Below are 27,544 nucleotides of genomic sequence, written 5' to 3' on the forward strand. Positions count from 1 at the left end.
CGTCACTTCCGCCCGGTTGGGTCTTGTGGCCCACTGCGCCAGGTTGAAGCGACTTCCTCTTTTCTTTCCCTTCTTCCTCTCCCTGGCCCCGCCTCCCGGAAGCCTCGCTTGGTCTTCGCTCGCGGGTAAGGGGTGAGAGGTGGGAGTGCTACGCGGACGTTGGTGAATAACTGCCCAGAATTCCGCTCCCGGGCGGCGCAGGTTGGAAGAACTCAGGTTAGATGTCTGACAAGGGTGGGACGGGACTCTGCAGGCAACGGAATCTCCACCCTCTCCCGCTCCCAGGCCTCCCTCTCCGGGGCCTGCAGTTGGCCCATCCGGAGGCTGGGGTCCTTGGCCCCTCTCGAGTAGGATTGAGGCCCTTGTCCTGCTCCTCTCTCTCCAGGCGAGGTCCCACTCAGGTTGCTGCTACCGATACCCTTCTCCTGGAGCTTGAATTGGAAGCAGAGTAGTGTATAGTCTCGTTGATGGCAGGGCTATTTCCTAAAGTAGTAAAATGCTTTAGCATCTATTCCGCCTCCTATGAGCTCCGAAACCTTGGGAGGCAAGTAGGGCAGACAGAATATCTGTTCTCTTGCATTGTGTATATGGAGAACTCACTCTTCCAAGGCAGCATGGCTCCCTAAAAGTTAGAACTGGGATTCACACCCAGGTCTAGCTTCCACAGGGTTGCACAAATTCGTGGGGAGAGCGTTTGGAAATAGAGAAGAAACTGCAAATATATAAAGGAAAGCTAGCATTTCTGAGTGCATACTTCATGCTAGGCATTATGCTGAGTTCTTTCTGTACTTATTTATTCCTTATAAGGAGCATAGGAAGCTTATATTGTTGTTATTTCTGGTTTAGGAACTTGAGGCTCGGAGATGATAAATGACTTGTCCAGTGTTAATAATTTAGTAGACATCTCCCAGGTCTCTTTCAGCTCTCTAGTTCTCCCAACGCTATAGAATTAACTTCTTTTCTAATCAAACTGAACTTTTCAGATGTTGACATTTCAGGAAATGAGATTCCTGAAATTTTTCTTGGTCTCTTCACCCTTTGCCCATTGTCTTATTTCTTAGCAGCATCCTATTTAGAAATATGTAGTTCCATAAATTCATCTGTGACTCTTACTCCACAGTTTTTCTCTTTCCAAGAGGAACTTAAGGATCATGTTGCTGAGTGTGGAATTAATGGATCCAGGTTAAAGGATTGGCCAGAAAAACTGCTAGTTTTTACATCATAAGTAGACCCTCTTTACTTCTCTTTGCAAAACTTACCTAAGTTTCTGTCTTTTTTTTCTCTCCAGGAAAACAGCTATCATCTTGTGCCAAGATGTCAGGAATTGGAAATAAAAGAGCAGCTGGAGAGCCTGGCACATCTGTACCTCCAGAGAAGAAGACAGCTGTTGAAGACTCAGGGACCACGGTGGAAACAATTAAGCTCGGGGGAGTCTCTTCAACAGTAAGTGGAAATAATGCTGTGAGAGTGTGTTTTTCTTCTGTCAGTGGCAACCTGAAAGTAATCATTTATGGAAGCCTTCTGGAGTAAGGGAAATTGATTTGAAAAGAAGAGGAAAATAAAACAGCCAGAAGTAGATGAAATGATGCATTGCTCATTTCTGAAGAAGAAATATATTGACATTTGATCTTTATTTTTAAAGGTATGTTTATATTCTCTGAAGAGTCTGGTCCCTGATACAGCATTGAGGTATTTAGCATGATAGGTATTTAGCAGTGAGGGAGCTATACACTGATTTTTCATTCACTGAAAACTTAGGTGCCAGGTACTAAGAAGCAATGTAGCAAAATCACTGAGAGAGTGTCTTCTTATTTCCTTGTCTGTAAAATGTAATTATAGTACCTAACTCACTGGGTTTTTTTTTTTTTTTTTTTTGCGGTACACGGGCCTCTCACTGTTGTGGCCTCTCCCGTTGTAGAGCACAGGCTCCGGACGCACAGGCTCAGTGGCCATGGCTCACGGGCCCAGCCGCTCCGTGGCATGTGGGATCTTCCCGGACCGGGGCATGAACCCGTGTCCCCTACATCGGCAGGCGGACTCTCAACCACTGCGCCACCAGGGAAGCCCACTCACTGGGTTTTTGAGAGGTTGAAATGAAAGAGTTCCTGTTAAGGAATATTACCTTTAACATGGTAATGTACTATTAATAGTTTTTATTGGGCTAGACATTGTGGCTATAATGGTGAATAAATAGATATTGTCCTTGCTGTTACGGAGTTGACAGTTTTATTAGACTGTTATACACCAACAGCTTATAGTAATGTTATATGTCCATTAGACATCAGAAGCTCACTATAATAGGTCAGGAGTCTGTATTTTGGAACTCAGCCATGGTGATATGGTGTAAAAATGCTTCACATTTGTATAGCCTACAAAACCACATCTACTCTTGGAAATTGAGGATCAGAGAGAATAATAGGAACATTCAGAGTAAATTGTTGATCAGTATCATTTCTGAATTCGTCTGGGGTTCATCAGCCTCCTGTTGCCAGGATTTTTGTCTTGGCACTGTCTCACGTCATGCATCCCAAGGACATTTATTTTATTTATTTATTTATTTATTTTTTTAAGAACTAGACAGGGTCTTTTTCTTTTTTGGGTGGGTGGGTGGGTGGGTAGGAGTTTAGTAATTAATTAATTTATTTTTTCTGTGTTGGGTCTTCGTTTCTGCGCGAGGGCTTTCTCTAGTTGTGGCAAGCGGGGGCCACTCTTCATCGCGGTGCGCGGGCCTCTCACTATCGCGGCCTCTCTTACTGCGGAGCACAAGCTCCAGATGCGCAGGCTCAGTAGTTGTGGCTCACGGGCCTAGTTGCTCCGTGGCATGTGGGATCTTCCCAGACCAGAGCTCGAACCCGTGTCCCCTGCATTAGCAGGCAGATTCTCAACCACTGCGCCACCAGGGAAGCCCCCGCAAGGACATTTATTCATTCAATAATAAATATTTGTTGAGAATCTGTTATTTGCCAAACACTGTGCTTTACCCTAAGGACAGCCCCTGGACTTCAGTTTGTAGGTTGGCACTGAGAAGGGAAAAGACTGTCATAATAGAGTGGGAAACGTGCTCTTCACAGGGATAACCACATGTGCTAAGGGAAGCACCGAACACACGTCCCATTTTGGACTTTATCCAGAAGGCCGTGAGGAGCTACTGGAAGGTTTTAAGCAGGGGAGTAACATGCTCTGACTTAGGTTTGGAGAATAGACTCTAGGGGAGCAAGGGTTGTAAGCAGGAGTTCAGTTAGCAAAATTGTTCCCTCATTCCTTCTCCCTCTCCTCCCTCCCACTCTCCCTCTTTAAGGGTGGGGAGCTGGGGCATGTATCCACTGATCCCTGCCCCAGTTGGTTGAAGGTTGCCCTTGAAGGCAATAACTCCTCCTTTGCACTTTGAGGTTGCTGTAGTAAATAAACTGAGATTTCGGAGCAAAAAAAATTGAGACTGCAAGGTATGCTTGAAGTGGGACACTGGTAGGGTGACTGGAGCTGTCCACCGGAGGTGTGCTGAAGTCTGGAAGGCTGACAGATCGTGGCATGGGGCGCAAAAGTGTCTGCTACATGTAGGAGGCTGTTGCCGTAATCTTGAGGGATCACGGTGGCTTGGGCCACTGTGGAGGTAGTGTCGACAAGATTTGCTCATGGATTGGGTGAAGTATATGAGAGGAAGGAGGCACGATGACCCCAGGATTTTGGAAGTATGCAGTTTTCACTAACTGAGCTAGGGAGGGGTATGAGAGGAGCAGATTTCTGGGAGCTTTGGGGGATGAATCATGAGTTTGAAACTGGACATATAAGTTTGAGGTATTTATTAGACCTGTGAGTGGATAGGTAGTTGGATGAGGTGATCTGAAGTATGTGGAGAGATCTGGGCTAAAGCTGTACATTTGATAATCATTATTTTTTAGATGGTATTTAAATCCATGAGGCTGTAGGCTCTCCCATAAGGAATGAGCATAGGTAAAGAAGTCTGAGAACAGGGCCCTGGAGCACTGCAACCCTTCACGTCAAGGAGATGAGAAGAGACTAATTTAAGAGGGGCCATTGAAGTAGGAGGAGAATAAGAGAGAGTGGGGTCCCAGAAGTCAAAAGAAGAAAGTGTTTCAAGAAGGAGTTGATCAGGTGCTCCTGATGGGTTGAGCAAGGGGAGGACTGAGACTTAGATTTAGCCATAGAAATTTCACTGGAGACTTGACAAGAGCTGTGTTCATGGAGTGGTGGCAATGGCAGCCTGACTGCAGTGAACTTAAGAGAATATGAGAGGAGGGGAATTAGGGAAAAGAGGGCAGAGATGTTGCTTTGGAGGAGTATTGATGTAAAGTAAAACAAAGAAAATGGGGCCTTAGCCAGAGGGAAATGTGAGGTTGAGGGAAGGTTTTCTTAATTTGTTTTTTAAAGTAGGAGATATTACAGCATTTTTATTTTTTGATGAAATGATTTGCTAGAGAGGATAAAGTTGATGATGTAGCAGAAAAAGAAGACAGTTACTGGTGTGATGTCCTTGAATAGAAGAAAGAATGTAATATGAAGCACAAGTGGGAGAATGGGCCTTAACTAGGAGAGGGATGTTTTATCGACAAGAAGGAAGGCAAGGGATGTGGGTTCAGACGTAAGCAGGGCAGTAGTGAGGGTTGTGGGAGATGGATGTGGACATGCTCTTCTGATTGCTTCTGTTTTTTTTTCAGTGAAATCAGAAGCAGGACTCATCTGAGAGTGAGGATGGGGGAGGAAGTTTTGGAGGTGCAAAGAGACAGGAGAAGGTAGGAAGTAGTCGTCTTGAAGAGAGAATGGACTAGAGAGAGGGAGTAGGGCTGCTGGGCAGCACTGAGGACCTACCTGAGTCTGTGAGCGTGAGTTTAAAGTGAGGCCAGGGCTTCCCTGGTGGCGCAGTGGTTGAGAGTCCGCCTGCCACTGCAGGGGACACGGGTTCGTGCCCCGGTCTGGGAAGATCCCATATGCCGCGGAGTGGCTAGGCCCATGAGCCATGGCCGCTGAGCCTGCGCGTTCGGAGCCTGTGCTCCACAGCGGGAGAGGCCACAACAGTGAGAAGCCTGCGTACCGCAAAAAAAAAAACAGAAATAAAAAAAAATAAAGTGAGGCCAGTCAGTATGGTGCTTTTTTTTTCTAGTCACATTTAGCTTCATGGACGTAGGTGGAGAGTTGGATGTTACCAGGATTCGGGTTTTTAGCAGGCAAATATGGAGCAAGGGAGGAGAAGCTTAGAAAACAGTGTGATTGGTCATGGAATTTAAGTTTGATAAGGAAGTGAGGAAGTGAGAGGAGTGAAAGACATAGGCACAGGACGAAGGTATAGGACCAGTGGATTGTATAATAGATCCTGGAGGAGTTGAAGAATTGTTGGAGTTGATAAACTAGAGAGAGTGAGCTGGAAAAACAGGTGGTAATTGTAGAGAATGGGTTGTTTGAAATTGAGTTTATAGAGAACATCCAGGTACAGCTAAGACCAAGAATAGGAATAACTGGGAGTTTGGTGACTGAGGGAGGTAAAGGACAAGATCATTGGAGGAGAGGAGGTCAGGATACAGGATCTGAGTTACAGGAACGATCATCTATATGGGAATTGAAATCAGTAAGAAGTACACCATGAGTAGTATTGGAGAGAGTGATGACAAGCCAGGTGCTCCATCTTCAGGAAACGTGGGGAAGTGACCTGGGCATTTATAGGTGAGTGCAGCAAGGCAGGGTGGCAGGTGGTCCAGACCAATGGCATGAGCTGCAAAGCTAGGAGGTTTTAGGGAGCAAAGTGGATAATGGCTTAGTGGCCGTGGAGAGCAAGGAGGACACCCACCTGCCTCCAGGCACAGGGCTTCAAAGCGTGTGGGAGAGAAACAGCCATCACTGGAGAAGCCTGCAGGGAAACTGTTCTTATCCAGGTTTCAGGTGGAGCAAAGAAGGGGAAGGTGATGCTCAGAAAAGAGGTTAAAGGTATAGTTTATTAATAGTATTCATAAACTGGTACAGTTGGGAAGCTGTTGACTGTTTTGGTGTATCAAGACTGTTTAACCAAATGGAAGAGAGAAAGTAAAAGTAAAACAAGAAATTGGTGCTCTAATAAACGGTTCTTACTTTAAAATATTCATTAATTTCTAAGTAAAGTAAAAATGCAATCCTTTCGACATGCTGTTTCTTTGTCTGAGGTTCTCCCTCCCTCCCCCCCACCCCCCCATCCCCCACCAGCTTTTCTTAGAGAGAGGTTAAAGATACTGAGAGGGGTACACAATTACTGATGGAGTGACGTTTTTGCAGAAACAGAAGAGAATGGGATCCTCAGCACAAGTTGAGGTTTTAAGAATATGGGCATAAGTTGGTAAGTTGTGTGGATGGGTTTAGGAGATGGGAAATTGAACAACTTTCCATCTGATGGTTTCTGTTTTCTCTTTAAAATGGAGGCCAAGTCACCTGCTTAGTGTGATGTGAGAGGAGACAGGGTTTGGTAGTTTGACGTTGCCTCAGTGAAGAATAGGAGCTAGATCACTTGATCCAGAAAGAAACATTTCCGGACAAATGATAAGATCTGCTCAGGTTAGAATTCATTTTATTTTATTTTATTTATTTTTTTTTAATTAAATTAATTTTTTTTTTTTTTGCAGTACACGGGCCTCTCACTGTTGTGGCCTCTCCCGTTGCGGAGCACAGGCTCGGGACACGCAGGCTCAGCGGCCATGGCTCACGGGCCTAGCTGCTCTGCGGCATGTGGGATCTTCCCGCACCGGGGCACGAACCCGTGTCCCCTGCATCGGCAGGCGGACTCTTAACCACTGCGCCACCAGGGAAGCCCTAGAATTCATTTTATAAAGGCACCAGTCTCCCTGGTTTAATGACCTTATCTAGAAGTCTCAGCATACTGGGTATAGGACTGGAATAGTCTAATACGTGGATTAATTCAGACTGGGGTTTGTTCGCAGAGGTAGAATAAAAAGATTAAAGGCAGAGAACTTGAGGAGCCTGATAGGCAGGAGTTTGAAGGAATGTATTATAGGGTATAGTCAAGGTATGGAAGATAGTGGAGGCAGAGGAGAAAGGAGAAAATTCAAAATTTTGGAGATCCAGATGAAGACTGGTATATTGAGATAAGAGCATGAGCTATCTGGAAAGATGGATTCATTCAGAGAATGGAAAGTTGGAATTTAAGATTTCAGATGTGACACAGTTCCACATAATGACAAAAGTCTAGGATGTGGCTTTTGAAATGTCTGGCTGAAGAACAGTGAAGGAAGTAATCATTGGAGTTAAGGAATTCAAAATGCTGACAGCGTAGATGCTAGAGGATTTGATGGTTTGTCCACACATGTACATGTCCACATGTATATTGAAGTCACCAGATGTGTTGACGGGGACTGGGATACAGAAGGACCTGGTTGTCAAAGTCTTGAATAAATGACGGGCAGTGGTTAGGAAATAGTTGATTGATTGGGGTAGAGGGTGATCTAGCTGGATGGTGGAGCCTCACAGTAGCAGTATTTTGTGGATGTATGTGTGACTAGAACAGTGAGCTGGGTGAAGTCTAGGCTCTAGTGTATTTGTGTGTGTCATTCTTTCCTCCCATCCTCACAGACCTTTACCTTTATTTATTTCCTCTGCTTCTACTTCTTATCCCATTATTTGCTGTAAGATTTTGTTAATAAATAGCTTTTTTCATAGGAACTAAGTAATGCACATATTAGCCCCTGTTGAGTTTAACCACCAATTTGTCTAATTTCTTTATGGAGATTAATAAGACTGGTTTCCTGGGGCAGGAGGAGTTAGACATTCGAACACTGCAAGCCAAAAATCGCAAACTGGCAGAAATGCTGGATCAACGGCAAGCCATTGAAGATGAACTCCGTGAGCACATTGAAAAACTGGAACGAAGACAGGCCACCGATGATGCCTCACTATTGATCGTCAACCGGTACTGGAGTCAGGTAGCTAGCTTGTTAATGTACTCAGGTTTTTATCTGAGCATTGTAGTTCTCCTTAGCAGAATCTTTATTTCCAAAGTTGTTTCCTTTTGTATTTTTGTAACTGTACCTTCCCTCCTCCAGTTTGATGAAAACATCCGTATCATCCTTAAACGTTATGATCTGGAGCAGGGTTTGGGAGACCTACTCACAGAAAGAAAAGCCCTTGTGGTGCCTGAGCCAGAACCAGACTCTGATAGCAATCAGGAACGGAAAGATGACCGAGAGAGAGGTGAGTGTTGGTGGCGGATTTGCCACTTCACGCTTTCTGGGTGTTTGAAGTAGAGCTTTGCTTTGAGGCTCTCCATTTGAGGGGAAAAAATAGATTTTGATATTTCCAGTTTTATAATTTTAGGGGCTTCTTTTTTCCCCTTGTGTCCTCAGGGGAAGGGCAAGAGCCAGCTTTCTCTTTCCTTGCTACTTTGGCCAGCAGTTCCAGTGAAGAGATGGAATCTCAGCTGCAGGAGCGCGTGGAGTCTTCCCGCCGAGCTGTGTCCCAGATTGTGACTGTCTATGATAAACTGCAAGAAAAAGTGGAGCTCTTATCACGGAAGCTGAACAGTGGAGGTGAGGCAAAAACCAGGAGACTGGAAGCAGAGGGGGAGAAATAGGAACTCACCTTTGTATGCTAGTTTGTAGTTTTCAGACTTACATATTTATTTTTAATTAAATTTCTTGGAGTCAATTTTCATATGTCGTTGTTTTTTGTTTTTCTGTTATCTCTAATATTTTCAAAAAAAGTTGACTCAGGCTTTAGAATTGTTAGATTTCAGTGTTTAAAAAGATAAAACAAAATATTATAGGGATGGAAAAGTGTCTATTTGAAATAAAAGTATTATTTTATGTTACTAATTAGATTTAATGCAAAAACTTACATTTGTTCAGTGTAGTTAAGTATTTGTGTAGTTAGGTTGCATCTTCTTTTTTTTTTTTTAATTTATTTATTTTTGGCTGTGTTGGGTCTTCGTTGCTGCACGCGCGCTTTCTCTGGTTGCGGCGAGCGGGGGCTACTCTTCATTGTGGTACGCGGGCTTTTCGTTGCGGTGGCTTCTCTTGTTGCGGAGCACAAGCTCTGGATGCGCGGGCTTTAGTAGTTGTGGCACGCAGGCTCAGTAGTTGTGACTCATGGGCTCTAGAGTGCAGGCTCAGTTGTTGTGGTGCACGGGCTTAGTTGCTCCGCGGCATGTGGGATTTTCCCGGACCAGGGCTCAAACCCACGTCCCCTGCATTGGCAGGCAGATTCTTAACCACTGCGCCACCAGGGAAGTCCAGGTTGCACCTTCTTAAGTGCCTTGATTTCATGCTTTAAATAATAATCCTGGTCTAGTTGTAATATATTAATTTCTCTGATTGTCATTAAGATGTTTAACCTTTCATTTCTGAAAGAAATATGTCGAATGCAATGGAGGTTGAACCATTGGCTGTGAAAATAAGAATTTTCTTACTCTGTAATTTTGTTTTTTAAGATACTTGGGCTAAATTATCAATAGAATTAAAAGGAGAGGCATATTAAAGACCTGTGAGTATTTTGTGGGCAGAGGTTTCCTTTGCTTTTCCAATAGGGTGTTTGTGTATTTCTGTATTTTATTATTTGGATAACAGATACTTGTTTTAAGATACACAAATCAGAAATCACATAAAGTACACTACACAAGTCCTTCCATCTTACTTTCCAAAGACAGCCATTGTAAACAATATTATTTGTGTCCTCCCAGACTTTTGTGTTCATATATTACATCTACTTGTGTGTTCCCAGCTAAGCTATGTCTCTTGGCGCGGTGCCTTGCCTCACTCTTCTTTGTTTCTCCATTTTCTAGCACTGTTTCTGGTGTCTAGTGGGTGCTTACATAATGGTGAATGAATGGCTATAAATCTTCCCTGTCACCTAATGTAAACCGAGCTGTATGTTACTTCTTTCTCCCTTGGCTCCACTTGAATAGTTAGAAGGTATTATTAAACATTAGTAATATGCCACATGGATACACCATATGCATTATGGTTTATACAATATGCATGGTATACCAGATAATATGCTATATGCAGAGGCTATGTCATTATGAAACTTGATTTCATAAATGAATATCAAGTAAAGGAATTGCTGTATTTAAAAAGTAACTAAAATGAGTAGCGCATTAAACAGTACTTTAAAATTATTCTTTTTGATGGCATGCGTTTTAAGGTCGGATTTAAGTTAAAAAATAAAAACATTCATTACAAGTTACGAACTGCTAAGCTATTATTTATAACATAAAAGGCGATTGCCACTGATAAGCTGAACGTTCTAAGAGATAAAGGTGTATAAAGTATGAATTGTAGCATCAACTGTAACTTTTGATGGTTCATTTCTTTCCTCATGTTTATTTGGTCCTTGATTCAAAAGAGTTACATTTATCAGCTTGTTTATTAATTCACTAAATACTTATTGAGCTCTTATTGTATTCTGGGCCTATTCTCAATGTTTCAAGATATTAAGAGGACTAAAATTCAGCCCCTAGTTCTTAGCTTGGGTTATGAATCAGAATCACTTTGAGAGTTTTCGGAGCACACTCTTTTTTGGCCCTGCCCATGTTTATTCTTATTTAGTAGGTATAGGATGGGTCCTAGGTATCTAATGTTAGAGGTTCCACAAGTGATTCTGATGGGTAATCTTGGTTGAAAACCATGAAAGCCACCGCATGACCAACCTGTATTATGTTTCTAAGAGTGGTGCCAATTTTACTTCCTGATAACTGTCTCTAGGGGCAGTATATAACCCGAGAGTATGTGGTTTCATTTACTAACATTTGGATTTCAGCTATAGTATTTGTGACTCTGATTTTAAACATACTAATTTGGTATGGTAAGTTCTGTAGATTTACTACCTTCTTTGTAAATAATACTGCACACTTTGGTTTTTTTTGTTTGTTTGTTTGTTTTAACATCTTTATTGGAGTATAATTGCTTTACAGTGGTGTGTTAGTTTCTGCTGTATAACAAAGTGAATCAGTTATACATATACATATGTCCCCATATCTCTTCCGTCTTGCGTCTCCCTCCCACCCTCCCTGTCCCACCCCTCTAGGTGGTCACAAAGCACCGAGCTGATCTCCCTGTGCTATGCAGCTGCTTCCTACTAGCTATCTATTTTACGTTTGGTAGTGTATATATGTCCATGCCACTCTCTCACTTTGTCACAGCTTACCCTTCCCCCTCCCCATATCCTCAAGTCCATTCTCTAGTCGGTCTGTGTCTTTATTCCCGTCTTGCCCCTCCCTAGGTTCTTCATGACCATTTTTTTTTTTTTTCACACTTTGGTTTTTGAGCCTCAGGAGTGCCTCTGGCATAGTATACCAGAATATGATAAGTAATTCTATGCTCTTGTCTTTATTCTTCATGATTTTATAGGTGCTCATTTGAACAAGGAAATTACTGCTCCCTGCCCTGCCCTTCCCTTCTCTCCCAACAGAGAGATGCTTCATGTTGGTGTTAGTGAATAATAGGAATTTGTGACAGCCTTAGAAAATAGAATTTTATTGCTATTAAGTCTGACATTGATTAGAGATACTTCTGTCTTGTCTACAATTCTAAAATGCAGTTTTTTTGGGTGATTGTGCCTTATCTGAATAAAGTTATAGGACCTCTCCTTTTCTTTTCTCAAGGCATTTTAATTTTATAGAAAGGGATGGGTGTTAGGTGACCTTGCCTCTGTGTCTACCTCTACAGAAGCACAAAGTTGACTTATTTCCTTAAGCAAGTGCTTTAACGAAGGACTGAGTCCTCTAAGCAAGCCTGGGTTCTTAATCTGTCATGTGAAGATAATAAAAACCAGCCTACTTCTTGAAGTTTTCAGGAAAATAAAGTGAGATAGCACGTTAATGCTTTGGTGGGATACACAGTTGTAAAATCTGACACTATAGATGCTAAACTAAAGTACAGTTCTTCTCCCTCAGATAATCTGATAGTGGAGGAAGCAGTGCAGGAGCTGAATTCCTTCCTTGCACAAGAGGACATGAGGCTACAAGAATTGACAGACCTCCTTCAGGAGAAGCATTGCACCATGTCTCAGGAGGTACTTGACCAGAAAGGAGATGGCAGTTTCCAGTGGCCTGTGGCAGACATTGACTCAGAACACTAAGTGCTTCAAAGATGATCTTACTCTAGAAAGCCTGTTTTTATACTGAAGAGCATGCAGGGCAGGTTAAAGCAACCAGCTCTGAGAAATCAAAATCCGAGTAAAGGTTAAGGGAAGGAAATAATTGAACGTTTCTCCTTGACTCTGCCTCTGTTTAAGTGGACATTTTAGTACCTTAGTTTTTAGGAAGAATTACCATCATGGAGATTTGCAAAACAACACACCAGACCCCCAAATATTAAATTACTCCAAATATAAAAGACCATGTACAATGTTACTGAGGAATAGGTTGGTAGAAATTTATCTGAGAATGGAGCAGTAGGAAATACTGCATTTATGATGACCTATGAACTTGAGGAATGTGGGTTTTCAATCCCAACTTGGACACACGTAGTGCCACGACCAAACCATGTCAAGATTTGGGTGTTTGTTTATTGTATAAAATGATTGAGACAATGTGGTGATAAGCCTTCTGCTGAAATTTGACCTACCTTAGTTTGGCCACCCAACTCTTATGCTTATTGGTAAGTTAATAGTTAACCGTTTACTTAGTGCCTAGCACTTAAGTACTTTACGAATATTATCTCTCATGGTGAAATAACTCTCATCTTACTGCTAAGGAAACAAATTCAAAGAAATTGGTGGCTGGTCTGAGGGCACGCAGCCAGAAAGTGATTGAACTGTGATTTGGATGTAGGTCTGTTTAACTTCAAAGCCTATGTTCTTCATTATGCCCTCTTCCTAAACTCCAGTGCCAAGGTGCATGCTGGGCTGGTTGCCTGGGAATCATCTGGGAAGTTTATTAATACTTCTCATCAACCTTCAAAGGGGTTAGAGTATAGTGATGCTTATAAAGAAATTGGAGTGTAGTAAAAAAATCAGTATAACTTTCTGTCATGTTTTATGGCGTAAGCTAGGTGCTACCAAGATGAAAAGGTCTTCCTTAACCAGCCCTTTCCCAAATCTCATTTAGCGTTACTAAGCTGGAGAGACATATTGCTCTGCTCAGCTGAGCTGATATCCAAGATGGCTCTCATGGCTGGTTGTTTTTTTGTTTTGTTTTCTCTTGTTTTTTGGGTTTTTTTGGCCATGGCACATGGCTTGTGGGATCTCAGTTCCTTGACCAGGGATTGAACCTGGGCCACGGCAGTGAAAGCACTGAATCCTAACCACTGGGCCACTAGGGAACTCCTGACTCATGGGTGGCTGTTGATGCTGCCTGTCAGCTAGGAGCTCATCTTAGTTGTCCACTGGAGTGTCGCCTCTCCAACATGGAAGTTTCAGGGTAGTTGGACTTCTTACATGGCGGCTGACTTCTTCCAGAGAATGAGTGTTTCAAGACTATCAGGCAGAACCTGCATGGCCTTTCAGACATAGCCTTGAAGTTATGTAGCATCATTTCCACTGGGTCACCAAAGTTGACCCAGATTTAAGAGGAGGGGACAGTGACCTCACCTTTTGTTGGGAGGACTGTCAAAGAATTTTGGGGCCATATTTTAAAACCAACACAAAAGATACGTGTAGATTAATGTGAACATGTAACAGTTTTATAATTAAAGTATTAAATAGCATTAGCTGTGTATATCCTAAATAAGCAGAGAACAACATAGATTTTTGTATCTTTATAGCATCTGATTCTAGATTGCTCTGGACTCAGCTTGAAAAAGAGAATGGAAGTTTTCCGTCCATTCTCTTTGGATTATCATTTGTTGGAATATGGGAAGGGAAAGTAGAGGGTAAAGATAAGCTGTCTTTTCTAAATAAATATTTAAATTTTTATCTCCTAAAATATTTGTCTGGTAAAATCAAGATGTTATCTTTTGTCTCTTAACATATTTTCTGATGGGTTTTTGGTCTATATAGGGAAATGGTGCTTCTCAGAGGTAGAAAAATTATTGAATCCTAAGTAGTCTTTTCTTTGTGAGAGTTCTTATACTTGTACAGTTTTCATGATTGTGACGTACCCAGAACTGTTAAACCTGTGATTTCAGTTTTATACTCATGTGTTGGGAAGAGGGTGAAGTAGCTTTTACTTAAATCTTTTCTTTAATGACACTTAAGCAAGGGTTAATTTTGTGGGATTTGGGATATAAGGCATTCCTTTTCTAACTTGGTCTTTTTTTTGCTGTATTTTTCTGAACACCTGTGTTTGGGATGTAGTTCTCCAAGTTGCAGAGTAAAGTGGAGACAGCTGAGTCACGAGTATCTGTCCTGGAGTCCATGATTGATGACCTGCAGTGGGATATTGACAAAATTCGAAAGAGGGAACAGCGACTCAATCGACACTTAGTAGAAGTCCTAGAACGGGCAAGTGCTGTTTTATTCATAGTTTGAAGACTAGAATCATTTTAAGGAGTCTACTCAGAAAAGATGGACTTGGGTAGTAGTACTTGGAGAAAAAATGGACTTCTTTGAAAGTACTTTGGTTATCAGACTAAAATTTTAGGGCCTCTCACTAAAGAATCTTTGTCTTGTCCATAGGTGAATTCAAAAGGTTATAAAGTATACGGTGCAGGGAGCAGTCTCTATGGCGGCACAATCACTATCAATGCCCGGAAGGTAAAATCGCGACTCCCTGAGGGTGTGTTTCTTTGACCTGGTGTCAGGTATTGTGTTAGGTACTTAAGATTGTGTTCACAAGTTCACAAGTGACAACGTGGGGTTTTGCTAGAAGAGTGGATCAGTGGATCTGGAAGCTTAAGAATGGGAATGATTTAGAAATTCCTTTTCTTTACTCTCATTTTGCTATTTCCTCCTTTTCTCCAGTTTGAGGAGATGAACGCGGAGCTCGAGGAGAATAAAGAGTTGGCTCAGAACCGTCACTGTGAGCTGGAGAAACTTCGGCAAGACTTTGAGGAGGTCACTACACAAAATGAAAAGCTGAAGGTAGGAGACACAACTCTGAGAGGCAGTAAAATGAAACTTTTTGCTGATCAACTCACATATGTGTTGTGAACCGTCATAATTTATTACGGAAAAGAAAAATGTAAGTTTTGTTGCTATATTCATTTATCTAGTTATATATATACTCAATATTGGTACCCTGCCTTTTCTGAAAAGGATTTAAAGCAACCTACAAAAATACATTGGCTGAATCAAAGTGCACTAGCTTAAGAATTGTTGAGAAAACATGAGGAGTAGGGTGAACTAGGGTGAGGATCCAAAGTGGGTTTTAAAAATGGGGCTTGTTGGGCTTCCCTGGTGGCGCAGTGGTTGAGAGTCCGCCTGCCGATGCAGGGGACACGGGTTCGTGCCCCGGTCCGGGAAGATCCCACATGCCGTGGAGCGGCTGGGCCTGTGAGCCATGGCTGCTGAGCCTGCGCGTCCAGAGCCTGTGCTCCGCAACGGGAGAGGCCACAACAGTGAGAGGCCCGCGTACCGCAAAAAAATAAATAAATAATAAATAATAAATAAAAAAATAAAAAGGGGGCTTGTATACAAGATACATGCAAGAAGCATGTAGCTACAGTACGTAGGCCACTCTCATGTCAGTAATTGCCAAATGTGGGCCACAGAATTTGCCTCTGCAGTTTCTATCTGCCAAAACAGAGAAAGAAACATGGTCAGTGATCCTATTGGTTTTCAAACCTGCCCATTAGAATTTTCTCTCCCTGGTTCTTGCGGGGAAGAAAGTAGATTCTGAAAGTCTTCCCACCCCTCTTTCGGTCACAACCACCCATCTTTTATAATTTGATTTGTTTCTAGGTAAATATATGAATAAAGATGTTTGAACTGGAAAAAAAAAAAAAGAAAAGAACAAAAACAACCTGAGTTGAATCAGTTGAAGTGTTTGGGTAATTAAAGTAAACAGTTACTTAGGAGAAGCATAAGTAGTTTTGATACAATAACAAAAATATTTTTCTCTGTGACTGTCAATAAAGGGAACAAGTTAGTGGCTAGGGTCCTCAACTATGTTCTTAAAATAAGTATCCTGACAAATTTCATAGTGCTCTTCTCTGTCCCTAGATCTGACAGATATCATAGGGCTCTTCTAGTGTCCTTGGATCTAGGTTGACACATAATGTAAGACATGTATCAATTAAAACAATCCTTGGGTGGAAGAATACAGGTACCAGGTACCACCTCTTGAAGGGTCTAATTTAAGTTAGGATAGATTTTATGTAACTAGAGGAATAGGTAGATAGATTTCATAAAGTTTGTCTCAGTTGCACAAGACGTCAGAGAGTTTAAGATTTTATTTCCAGGCTAGCATCCTAGATTCTGCTTCTGACTTTTCGTTACTTTGGGCCCTCCTAAGGTGGAATTGCGGAGTGCTGTGGAGGAAGTGGTCAAGGAGACTCCAGAATATCGCTGCATGCAGTCACAGTTCTCTGTCCTGTACAACGAGAGCCTGCAGTTGAAAGCCCACTTGGATGAGGCTCGGACCCTGCTTCATGGCACCAGGGGGACCCACCAACGCCAAGTTGAGCTCATTGAGGTAACAGCCTAGCTTTGTCTTCTGTATATAAGCTTTCTCCCTCATAAATTTTATAATTTTACTCTCTTATGCTCAATCTTTTATTCATTCAGCAAACATTTATAGAGTGGCTGTAGGTCTTTACTCTGCTAGATGGTGGGCATCCTGCCATCAGAGATCTTAGAGCCTAGTGGGGAGAACAGTATCCAGTAGAATGCAGTGTGTTGCAATAGAGCATATCCAAAAGGTGCAGTGATAAAGGAGACAGAACATCTGATTTGACTGTGGAGCCGTCCTGATTCCACTTGCCAAAATGCAGTATGACTCTTAAGGATAAATACAAGTTTACTGGTAGATAAAAATAGGAGAAGGGCATTCCCAGCAGTGAGAACAGCAGATGTAAAAAAAATAGTTTAGTATGGCTGGAGTCTTATGTGCACTGGGGAGAATAGTGTCTAGAAGCTGTATCACTGCTTACAAGCCATTATATAATGGCATATGTAAATAATTTTTTTAAGGCAGGAACTTTCATTCATGTGTTTACTTCTGTATTTTCCATTGCCTTTAAGGTTATGTTAATAGTAGTTTGTCTTTTACTGTATGTCTGCCAAAGAGTTGAGTATATCTTACTTTACTGTTTATATACTGTTTTATTCTTTAGTTCTCCAACCAGATTGTAATATTCTCAGAGTTAGGAGCCATTTCCTATATTTCTTGAGTCTCCTGCTAGTTCTCAGATCAGTGTTTTGTAGCTGTCTGGTGCTCATTAAGTATTGATTGAATTGGAACTTTTCAGAGTAATCCCTTTTTTCTTGATATTTTCTCTTTTTCTTCTTAGATCCTTATAGATTAAGGATCTATATACATAGATAAGGATCTTGATCCTTATAGATCAAATTTAGGAAACAGTAATAGAATATGATGACATGTCCACATTTTGATAAGAATTTTTGATTGGTTCCTTTTTCTGTGTGTAGCGAGATGAGGTTAGTCTTCATAAGAAGCTGAGGACCGAAGTGATCCAGCTGGAAGATACACTGGCCCAGGTCCGCAAGGAGTATGAAATGCTGAGGATAGAATTTGAGCAGACCCTTGCTGCCAATGAACAAGCAGGTACAGTTAACTCTGGCTCCACCCTGTAGTTCGTCTGCTGCACATGCCTTCCTTGAAAGACACAGCGTGGTCACCAGGGTTTGTTATAGAGCTCAGAAGTCCTAAAGAACCTTAATTCAAATCCTGTCATTCATTTTGGTTTACAGCCTGGGTGCTTGTTTTTTGACTCAGATTGCCCAGTTTTGTTTTCATCTTCTGAGAAGGAATCTTCCTTTTGTCAATTCTCCCTGTTTCTCAGAGGTCCCTCATGTGTTCTACACTTTTCTCTCCTTGTGCCTTTGCCCTTGTCACAGTTCTTCCTGACATTGCTATTGCTGTATTTAAGGTCCCATAAACCGGGAGATGCGCCACCTCATCAGTAGCCTCCAGAATCACAATCACCAGCTGAAAGGGGAGGTCCTAAGGTATAAGCGGAAACTGAGAGAAGCCCAGTCTGACCTGAACAAGGTAACCAGGAGGAGGAGAATAAGTATTATTTTCTGTTAAGTTTGCAAAGCTGTCTTGGGGTGAGGAGAGTGATGTGGTTACCATAAGTGTGGGTGCTGCCTTCCTTTCTCTGCCCTTCCAGACACGGCTGCGCAGTGGGAGTGCCCTCCTGCAGTCTCAGTCCAGTACTGAGGACCCTAAGGACGAGCCTGCAGAGCTAAAACAAGATCCTGAGGACTTGTCTGCCCAGTCCACCGCATCGAAGGCATCTCAGGAGGAAGTCAACGAAATTAAGTCCAAACGCGATGAGGAAGAGCGAGAACGAGAAAGGAGGGAGAAAGAGAGGGAGCGAGAAAGAGAGCGGGAGAAGGAAAAGGAGAGAGAACGAGAGAAACAGAAACTAAAAGAGTCAGAAAAAGAGAGAGATTCTGCCAAGGATAAAGAGAAAGGGAAACATGATGATGGAAGGAAAAAGGAAGCAGAAATTATCAAACAATTGAAGATTGAACTCAAGTAAGAGCAATGTTTAGAGTAACTGTTTCCGACTCAAAAGCTAAGGTTAGGACATCGTGCATGAAATGTTTGAATGATGGTGTGGCTTATTCAATAATTGTAATGTATCAGGTGTAACTAAATGTACAATTAATGCGGTCTCAAGTCTTGATCAAGTGTACAACTTCAGTGGCCTGTGTGGCTATTGTATAGTCTGGTTCAGTGATCAGGTCTCAGTAAACCCCATTGTTGTAGCCTTATTTTTCATGAATCCAAATTAAGGAAAAGGATGTCATGATTGAGGTAATACTCATGAGAATTATTGGAAATAAATACTGCTGTTTACTAGATTTGTGCAAATTGTTGGCATTAATTATAATTTAAATTATAGTAGGTAGAATATGTATTGCTATAACTTGAACAATATTGATCTCTTTGCCTGACAATTAAGTAGTCTGTGTATATATCAGATCATTTTAAGAGATTTCTGGGAGGTTTACTCCTACAGGCATTGAAACGGTAAGACAGACCTTTAAGTCAAGAAACACTGCCATAATCTCACATATCGCCGCTTCTCATCCTGCTCAGCCGTGCCTTTTCTGATAGAACTGGTTCCTTCTTGCTCCCCATTGGTCATGGTTGAGCCTTTATTGGTGTTTGGATTTAAGGGACTACTGTGCTCAAAACATTTGAACTACTTTGGTATATAAAAGGATAGTTAAGAGGTTCGAAAATTTAGTAAGATAAAGTTTTAGCCTTTAGCTGATGGTTAATCACTCAATTGTCAAATCTAGGATTAGCAGTATATTTTTTTTTTTTTTTTTTTTTTTTTTTTTTTGGCGGTATGCGGGCCTCTCACTGTTGTGGCCTCCCCCGTCGCGGAGCACAGGCTCCGGACGCGCAGGCTCCGGACGCGCAGGCTCAGCGGCCATGGCTCACGGGCCCAGCCGCTCCGCGGCATATGGGATCCTCCCAGACCGGGGCACGAACCCGTATCCCCTGCATCGGCAGGCGGACTCTCAACCACTTGCGCCACCAGGGAGGCCCTAGCAGTATATTTTAAACTTTGAATTTTCTCCCTTTTTTTCTCGCTTCCTCTTGCTCTCTTTAAGGCAATTTTTTTTCCTCCAAGTGTGGTATCAGAATCATTTGGGTGACTTACTTAAAATACATTCCTGGACTCCATCCCAGACCTACAGAGTCTCAGTTTCTAAGAGTGGTGCCCCAGAACTTTGCCTATTTAACAAGTGCCATAAGTGTTTATTTTATAACTATATTGGAGAACTTGGTCTGACGGGAGAAATGAGTCTTTTGTACAACTTACTTTTCTATACTTTCTGAGTGTATCCAGAAATCTCTTGATAGTCTGTGCAAAAGTTTTGTCTTTTAGATGTGTTATATAAAGTGTAAAATAGGACTGTTGTAAAATATTTTGCATAATTCAAAATTCCCTTGCTCTGATGCCCTTTGTTTTCTCATTACACCATTCCCCTCTACCACCCTCATCATAGGAAGGCACAGGAGAGCCAAAAGGAGATGAAACTATTGCTAGATATGTACCGCTCTGCCCCAAAGGAACAGAGAGACAAGGTTCAGCTCATGGCAGCTGAGAAGAAGTCTAAGGGAGAGGTAATCTAATCTGCCATTACCTGTCTTTCTGGTCAAAATCTTCCATTTGTGGGATTTTCCTTCACACTTCTGAAGGCTGTAGTTTCTTTAAAGTTAGCATTTAAGACTTAGCAACATTTTCTTCCCTTTCAAAGACCATCTAATATAGAGTCTTCCAGATTTTCCACTAGGTGGTAAGGTATATCAGAATTACGGGGAATCGGAGTAACCTTTTCAAACTTTTTGTTCCCCTTTGTGCGATATAAATCATTGTCATACTGATTTTCTGGTTACTTTTGGGAAGAATGCCTTATTCTTTTAAAATTGGGAGCCTAGGAAAAAAAAGGGTGAGAACTATTCTAAAGAAAAGTACATTTTCACTCCTCAAAAATGCCACTTGCAGAAGCGTGTGATGTTGGCATGGAGTGATGTTAAAGCAGGGTTGTGATGTGGTGCACTAGTGTATCATTTGTCTCCTTCCATAATCCTGTAAAGGTTCTTTTGGTGTTATGGGCCCTTCATCTGTGCACAGTATTAACTTTTGAAATTGTATTATAGCTTTTTTGTTTTTCTTTTTGTGTGATTTCTTTCCTCCTATAGTTGGAAGATTTAAGGCAAAGACTCAAAGATCTGGAGGATAAGGAGAAAAAAGAGAACAAGAAGATGGCTGATGAAGATGCCCTGAGGAAAATCCGGGCAGTAGAGGAGCAGATAGAATACCTGCAGAAGAAGCTGGCCATGGCCAAGCAGGTGGGCATACTTTCTTTATTTAATGAGCTTTTTTTTTTTTTTTTTTTGCGGTATGCGGGCCTCTCACTGCTGTGGCCTCTGCCGTTGCGGAGCACAGGCTCCGGACGCGCAGGCTCAGCGGCCATGGCTCACGGGCCTAGCCGCTCCGCGGCATGTGGGATCTTCCCAGACCGGGGCACGAACCCACGTCCCCTGCATCGGCAGGCGGACTCTCAACCACTGCGCCACCAGGGAAGCCCTGAGCTTTTTTTTTTTTGTTCTTTTTTTTCTGCGGTACGCAGGCCTCTCACTGCTGTGGCCTCTCCCGTCGCGGAGCACAGGCTCCGGACGCGCAGGCCCAGCAGCCGTGGCCCACGGGCCCAGCTGCTCCATGGCATGTGGGATCCTCCCGGACCGGGGCACGAACCCGTGTCCCCTGCATCGGCAGGCGGACTCTCAACCACTGCGCCCCCAGGAAAGCCCTAATGAGCTTTTAAAGTAAATTTTACTTGATAAGTAAGTTATTGACAGTGAAATTTGCCCTGTCATTCCAGTCTTTTTTTTTGGTTAATATTTTTTTCTCCTATATGTTTGTTTTTACATTGAAGTCTGTCATCCTTCAGTTACTTTGTTTTGTGTATTTGTGAGGAAGGAAATTTACTTCTATTTTCAAATGGATAGCCAGTTATTCAAAAACTGTTTCTTGAGGGATGTATCGTTTCTCTGCTGATCTGCAATCAGGGGATGTAATGAATATAAAATTTTATAAAAAGATATAAAATTTTATACACATTATTATTATAAATACATGAAACCAAGAAAAACATGTTCCCCAAATAGGTTACAAATAAATAGCCAATATGTCAACTGTAGTGGTTTCTGTATCATAGAACTATAGAGACTTGTCCCCTTCTCATAAGGAACATATATTTCTTTATTTTTAAGTCCCAATGAATTTTATTAACTTTCGATAATAAAGATACCAAAAATGGTTGGAAAAACCATATAGGTACATAAATAAACCAAAGTACACATGGGTATTTAATATGTGCAAAAGATATAGTTTTAAATCAGCAAGAAAAAGGAAGACGATTAAATGCGGGCAAAAACAAAATAATTTTGGAAAAAAGTTGGAGATATATTTGAACACTCTACACTAAGATAATTTCCAAATGGAACATATATAATGTTAAAGAAATCCATAGAAGAACCAGAAGAAAACAGATAAATTTCTTTTTAAATTTGAAGTGGAGAAGACCTTTCTAACTATTAGTAAAAGTCTAAAAAATATGAAAGGTAAGATTGATAATTTTGACTTATGAAAAAAACCACACAAAACTTCTACATGGCAGCAAAGCCAAAGGGTAAATGAGAAAGCTGGAAAAAATATTTCTAACTCTTATCATGAAAGGGCTTATCTTTCTAATATATATTTAAAAATCCCCAAAAAATGATAGGGAAGAAAACTCAAAAGCCCAATAGAAGAACAGACAAAAGATATTAATAATTCATAGAAAAACAAATGGCTCTTAAACGTATGAAAAGATGCTCAGTGTAATTTATAATAAGACAAATGTAAATTAAAACTATTTTTACATTCAGTTTTTCACCTATCAGATTGTTATGAAACAGATGTTTTCAGAGTTGAAAAGTCTGTAGATTCAAGTCAGTATTATAATTGTGGAAAAGTATGAGAAAATGTGAGGTTTTATGACAGAAATTTTCTTAACCAACTCCTGCTTGATCAGTTTGCTAGATCATGGTGTGTATAATTTTAGTCTGCTTCAGCTGACCTCAAATACGGATCAATTAATGAGCATCAGACCAACAATCAATGCCAATGGCTTCAGATTCCTAGGGCTAACCTAGTGACAAAACTAAGCTTCTTAAAACTGTGTTCTCTGTCACTAGGTTATTTCCATAACAACAGTAGGAAAGTTTAGTTTCCTGTGTGCATTCCTTTGGAGTTAGAAGATTCTATTAAAATGAAGGTTCTTCTTTCTTATTTTAGGAGGAAGAAGCTCTCCTCTCTGAGATGGACGTCACAGGCCAGGCCTTTGAAGACATGCAGGAGCAAAATATCCGTTTGATGCAGCAGTTGAGGGAGAAGGATGATGCAAATTTCAAGCTCATGTCAGAACGTATCAAGTCCAATCAGATCCATAAGCTGCTAAAAGAAGAGAAGGAGGAGCTGGCAGACCAGGTTTTGACTCTGAAGACCCAGGTAACTAGAATGAAAAAAGCTTTCCAGAATCCTGTTGAAATAGGGTGCTTTCTACACGAAGATACAAGTAAAAAAATGATTATTGTGGCATTTTTTGTAATAGGAAAAACTCCCCAAAACTAATGTACATGATTAGGGTATTGGTAAATAAATTATACATCCCTACAGAGGAGTACAGTGCAGCTGTTTAAACAAAAGTGGATCTGCTAATAAGGAAAAATGTTTAAATATATCATTAAGGGATTCATCTATTTATCCCTTTTGTGTTAAAAATGTGTATGTCTTTGTGTGCACGTGCTGTGTATCTTAAAAATTTCTGGAAGGCTGCATGAGAAGCTGTAACAGTGGTTACCTGATTACGCCTGAACATTGGGATGAGAGAATTCCCGTAGTCTTGCATGTAATTTGAAGGGTTCATGGATAAAATCAGCAATAGTTGGAGTTTTCTAACAGATTCTCACTTATGGGCCTGTGGATTAACAGAGCCTAGTCAGTTTTTTGTTTTTTTCCTTCCTGTTTGTGTTAAAATGTGATTTTCTTTTTCTAAGGTTGATGCCCAGTTACAGGTAGTGAGGAAGCTGGAAGAGAAGGAGCATCTGTTACAAAGCAACATTGGCACAGGGGAGAAGGAGCTGGGTCTTAGGACCCAAGCCTTAGAGATGAATAAACGCAAGGTATGATCGATTACTCTGTGGTCTAAAGTGACAGTTAGTCTTCAGAGGAACAAATAAGTTTAACACTGATGAAATTACAGGTTCACTTTATTCCTTGGGCTTGGTAACATTTTGTCTCACTGGAAATAAGTGGTGATAAGATAATGTTGTTCATACATCCCTCATAGGCAATGGAGGCAGCCCAGCTTGCAGATGACCTCAAAGCACAGTTGGAGTTGGCTCAGAAGAAGCTACATGATTTTCAGGATGAGATCGTGGAGAACAGTGTCACCAGAGAAAAAGATATGTTCAATTTCAAACGGGCCCAGGTCAGTTGTTTTTCCTTCACTTTTTGCCTTTTATGTATTTTCTGAGCTCTAAGATGACCTATGTTACAAAGAGTCATTGGTCTATTGTATCAATATGTCGTTTCCTATTTAACTGTAAGTTCCTTGAGTGAAGAGATGGAGTCTGTTTTCTTCACTGAAAACTATCCCCAAAGCCTATCATGGTGACTGCCACCTAATGGGCATGAAATAAATACTTATTTATTTAAATGAATAGGTCAGTGAAATCATAAAGAAGTAGCAGCAAAAAAAAAACACTAGGGGCTTCCCTGGTGGCGCAGTGGTTGAGAGTCTGCCTGCCGATGCAGGGGATGCGGGTTCGTGCCCCGGCCGGGAGGATCCCACATGCCGCGGAGTGGCTGGGCCCGTGAGCCATGGCCGCTGAGCCTGTGCTCCGCAATGGGAGAGGCCGCAACGGTGAGAGGCCCGCGTACCGCAAAAAAAAAAAAAAAAAAAAAAAAACCACTAGCGAATTTTAAAGTTCTTCTTTAAATTCTTCTACAATTTTTCTATTTTTTGCATGCCAGCTGTTTCTCATGATGCCTTTCTATACTTACCTATAAATCTGTAAATTTTGATCCAATCTGTCTTCAGCCTAAAAACTAATTGCCTTAAAATAAGGTGGCCTATCAAGTTTTCATCTTTTTTTTCTTTTTAAAAAATTTAATCCCTCTAAACTTAGACTGGAGTTTTGCAGAACTGAACTGACAGTAGTTAGATGCAACTGAAGTTTGGTGATATGATTATGGTTGCCTGTTCCGAAAAAAAAGAAAACAGCTTGTCATTTGCAATTCTCTACATTCCTAAAATATAGTTAGGCATGAAAGGACAGAAAGTCCTTTCTTTCTGCAACAGAAAGTTCAGGTTGGAGCAATTAATTTTTCTCAAAAATGACAGATCTTGGGGAGTATGTAATGGGTATGCTATCCCACCACAGGAGGACATCTCTAGACTTCGAAGGAAGCTGGAGACCACAAAGAAACCAGACAATGTACCCAAATGTGATGAGATTCTGATGGAGGAGATTAAGGATTACAAGGTTAGAAAAACTGCCTCAGTGATTTGTGTGTTTTTTTGTTTTGGCCTACAGTGGCCTACTAACAGATTAGTATAATAAATACTGAACCTCTTTACTTGAAGGTAACAGAGAATGCTTTATTATGTGTGTGGGGGTGTGTGTCTGGTGCTATTACTTACTGTCTTAGTGCTTAGTGGATTTTTCGCTTATATATAAGAGCCATTTGGGTCATAAACCTTTATGGTTGCTCTGACTCTGATTTCTTTTTTTTCTAGGCACGCCTGACCTGTCCGTGTTGCAACATGCGTAAAAAGGATGCTGTACTTACCAAGTGTTTTCATGTTTTCTGCTTTGAGTGTGTGAAGACCCGCTATGACACCCGCCAGCGCAAATGTCCCAAGTGTAATGCTGCTTTTGGTGCCAATGATTTCCATCGCATCTACATTGGTTGATCCAAGCCAAGAGAAGAAGAGGGGCAGGCTGGACAGGCACTTAGTCATTAACCACCAAACCTCTACCTCTTCTCTCCTTGACTGTCACCCACAGGGCAGTTTGTCCGTCAACTCCCTTTCCTTCACAGACTTTACGTCCAGGTTCTCCTCACTAATACCTAGGTGACTTCGGGAGGAAAGGACTGGTAATGCAAGTCTTGGGTTTTAGAAAGAATTAGAAAAAACTTTTATTTGTCTTCCCTACCAGCTTTGTGTATTTCCTGCTTTTAGACTTTTCAACATCTTCAGGCTTACTGTATAATCTTGGATTGTCCATTCCTCCTGAAGAAGTCAAATTGGTATTTTTGACACAGAGAAAGAAAAAGAGGAGAGACACATGACTACTTGCAGTGGGCGGTGATCTTTTAGAAATAAGCTGTCTGCAGGCATAAACAGTACTTGATTGGGGCAGTAAACTTTTTGTAAACTTGGATTATAAAATGGTATCATCCTGCTACTTATTCCTGGATAGTTTGAAGCCTTAATAAAATTTATGTCCAGGATAATTCAATCCATTTCCTATTCACTAGCTAAGTAATTTGTTAAGGTCAGCTGGCCTCCTCGTTACAGTTACTTAAGTTTTGAATGTTCTACTCATTGATGCCTTTAAGTTTCTCGAGGCCAGAATAATTTCAAATACTATAGCCCCTTTTATCTTATAATGAAATCAAGATTGGAGAGGATGGGGCACAGGACTGAGATGGTGAAGAGATCTTCTAGGTACTCTGGGATCTCGATACAAGGAGGCCTTGGTGAGCTATGAATTAGTCTCATCTGCCTCTCCACAGGGGTTGTCGTCACTCCTGTTTTCCAGGAGATTCTCTGTAACGTTTCTGTAGGACTTTATACTCCACAAGCTTCAATTAAAGCAGGATTCAGTTTGCTTTTGTGTTCATGTTTTCCTTTGAAATTTTTCTATTTGTCAGTATTAGTTGATTTTATACCTGCTGTTTTAGAATTGAATTCTCTTGAACAGAAATAATCAGTTTTAGATTAAGGGGCTAGCTCTGTTTAACGTGTTTATTTCTCTGATTAATTGAAGCACTTTTCTCCCAGTTGTTTTATTGAATCTGTTCTGGGGAGAGATTATGCCTAAAATATAATGGTTTATTTGACTATTTAGTTCTCTCTCATAGTTCGCTATGGGGGTAAGAGATGATGATTTGTTTTCCAGAGGGTATCAGACTGCCTGGCACTTTAGTTTGAGAGTTCTTGAAGTACAAGATTTATAGTAACCAGAAAACCAGAGGTTTTCTATATCTCTGGTAAGGGGTTGTGTAAAATGGATCCCTTCTTGATCATTACCTGTCCTAGAAGATGGGTAAGGACACATTGCGTGTCCTTTTGTGGTCACTACCTGTAATTAGAAGGACTTGCGATGGGTTCTGCAGAGTCATGTGGAAATGGGTCAATAAACGAGTCTAACTGAGAAACCTTACAGTGTCAGCAAAGAGGTCACGGGCCTCTCGATCCCCCCTACCCAACACACACACAGAGCCATAAGGGGGTCTGGCCCTGCTTCAGGATACACGGTGCCTTTGCATTCATTAATAGGGCACTTTCCCCTTACTGTTCTCTTCTTATAAGGCAAGCACGAGCATAAGTTTGTTGTGAGGGCAAACAGACTATTTGGGCAGCTAGTGGTTTGGGTTTGCATATTAATTGTTTATGACACTTGGCTAGGAAAGCCAGCTTGCCCAGCATCAGGGGACCCTGGAGCCTGTGGAATGTTGTGGAAGAAACCAGGAGTCCAATGGGAAGCTGGATTTAGGGGAAGTTCCTCTAGCTGGAGAGAGCAGGGAGCCCCTAGTCCCAACTAGCTTCAGGTCCAGGCAATACAGGAGGAGCTCTTAAAGTCATTTTTAGATAACGACCAAAAACAATGGTGACTTGGTGCACTCCGGCTTCTCATTAGAGAAGAGGTCAATGAATGGGCTTCAGGAATACCCACAAATGGTATACG

The 27,544-nt window shown here is 41.4% G+C and overlaps 1 protein-coding gene across 3 annotated transcripts; it reads left to right on the forward strand.

Annotated features, from left to right (window-relative positions):
* The first annotated feature begins 91 nt into the window (after positions 1-91).
* On the forward strand, positions 92-27,544 carry RNF20 (ring finger protein 20). Of its 3 annotated transcripts, none has more exons than XM_060101098.1 (20): positions 92-216; positions 1,289-1,443; positions 7,722-7,916; positions 8,037-8,184; positions 8,337-8,519; positions 11,882-12,000; positions 14,224-14,370; positions 14,545-14,622; positions 14,830-14,949; positions 16,322-16,501; positions 17,458-17,593; positions 17,919-18,040; positions 18,162-18,532; positions 20,023-20,140; positions 20,720-20,869; positions 22,860-23,072; positions 23,621-23,746; positions 23,914-24,054; positions 25,010-25,111; positions 25,366-27,543. In XM_060101098.1, exons 2-20 carry the CDS (start codon positions 1,315-1,317, stop codon positions 25,540-25,542), a joined length of 2,955 nt encoding a protein of 984 aa, XP_059957081.1. In that variant the 5' UTR covers positions 92-216; positions 1,289-1,314; the 3' UTR covers positions 25,543-27,543. The 3 variants fall into 3 exon arrangements, with proteins under 3 accessions (XP_059957081.1, XP_059957083.1, XP_059957082.1); XM_060101100.1 differs by having other exon boundaries at positions 7,749-7,916; XM_060101099.1 differs by having other exon boundaries at positions 101-201; positions 25,366-27,544.

Source organism: Mesoplodon densirostris, chromosome 6, assembly GCF_025265405.1.
Source record: "Mesoplodon densirostris isolate mMesDen1 chromosome 6, mMesDen1 primary haplotype, whole genome shotgun sequence".
In the NCBI taxonomy this organism is placed as follows: Eukaryota; Metazoa; Chordata; class Mammalia; order Artiodactyla; family Ziphiidae; genus Mesoplodon; species Mesoplodon densirostris.

Excerpts from the sequence above, each read along its gene's own strand:
- RNF20 (XM_060101098.1), top strand. The coding sequence starts at position 1,315 with ATGTCAGGAATTGGAAATAAAAGAGCAGCTGGAGAGCCTGGCACATCT. Across the intron at positions 16,502-17,457 it reads GCCAAGTTGAGCTCATTGAG|CGAGATGAGGTTAGTCTTCA; the intron begins GTAACAGCCTAG and ends TTCTGTGTGTAG. Across the intron at positions 18,041-18,161 it reads CCCAGTCTGACCTGAACAAG|ACACGGCTGCGCAGTGGGAG; the intron begins GTAACCAGGAGG and ends CTGCCCTTCCAG.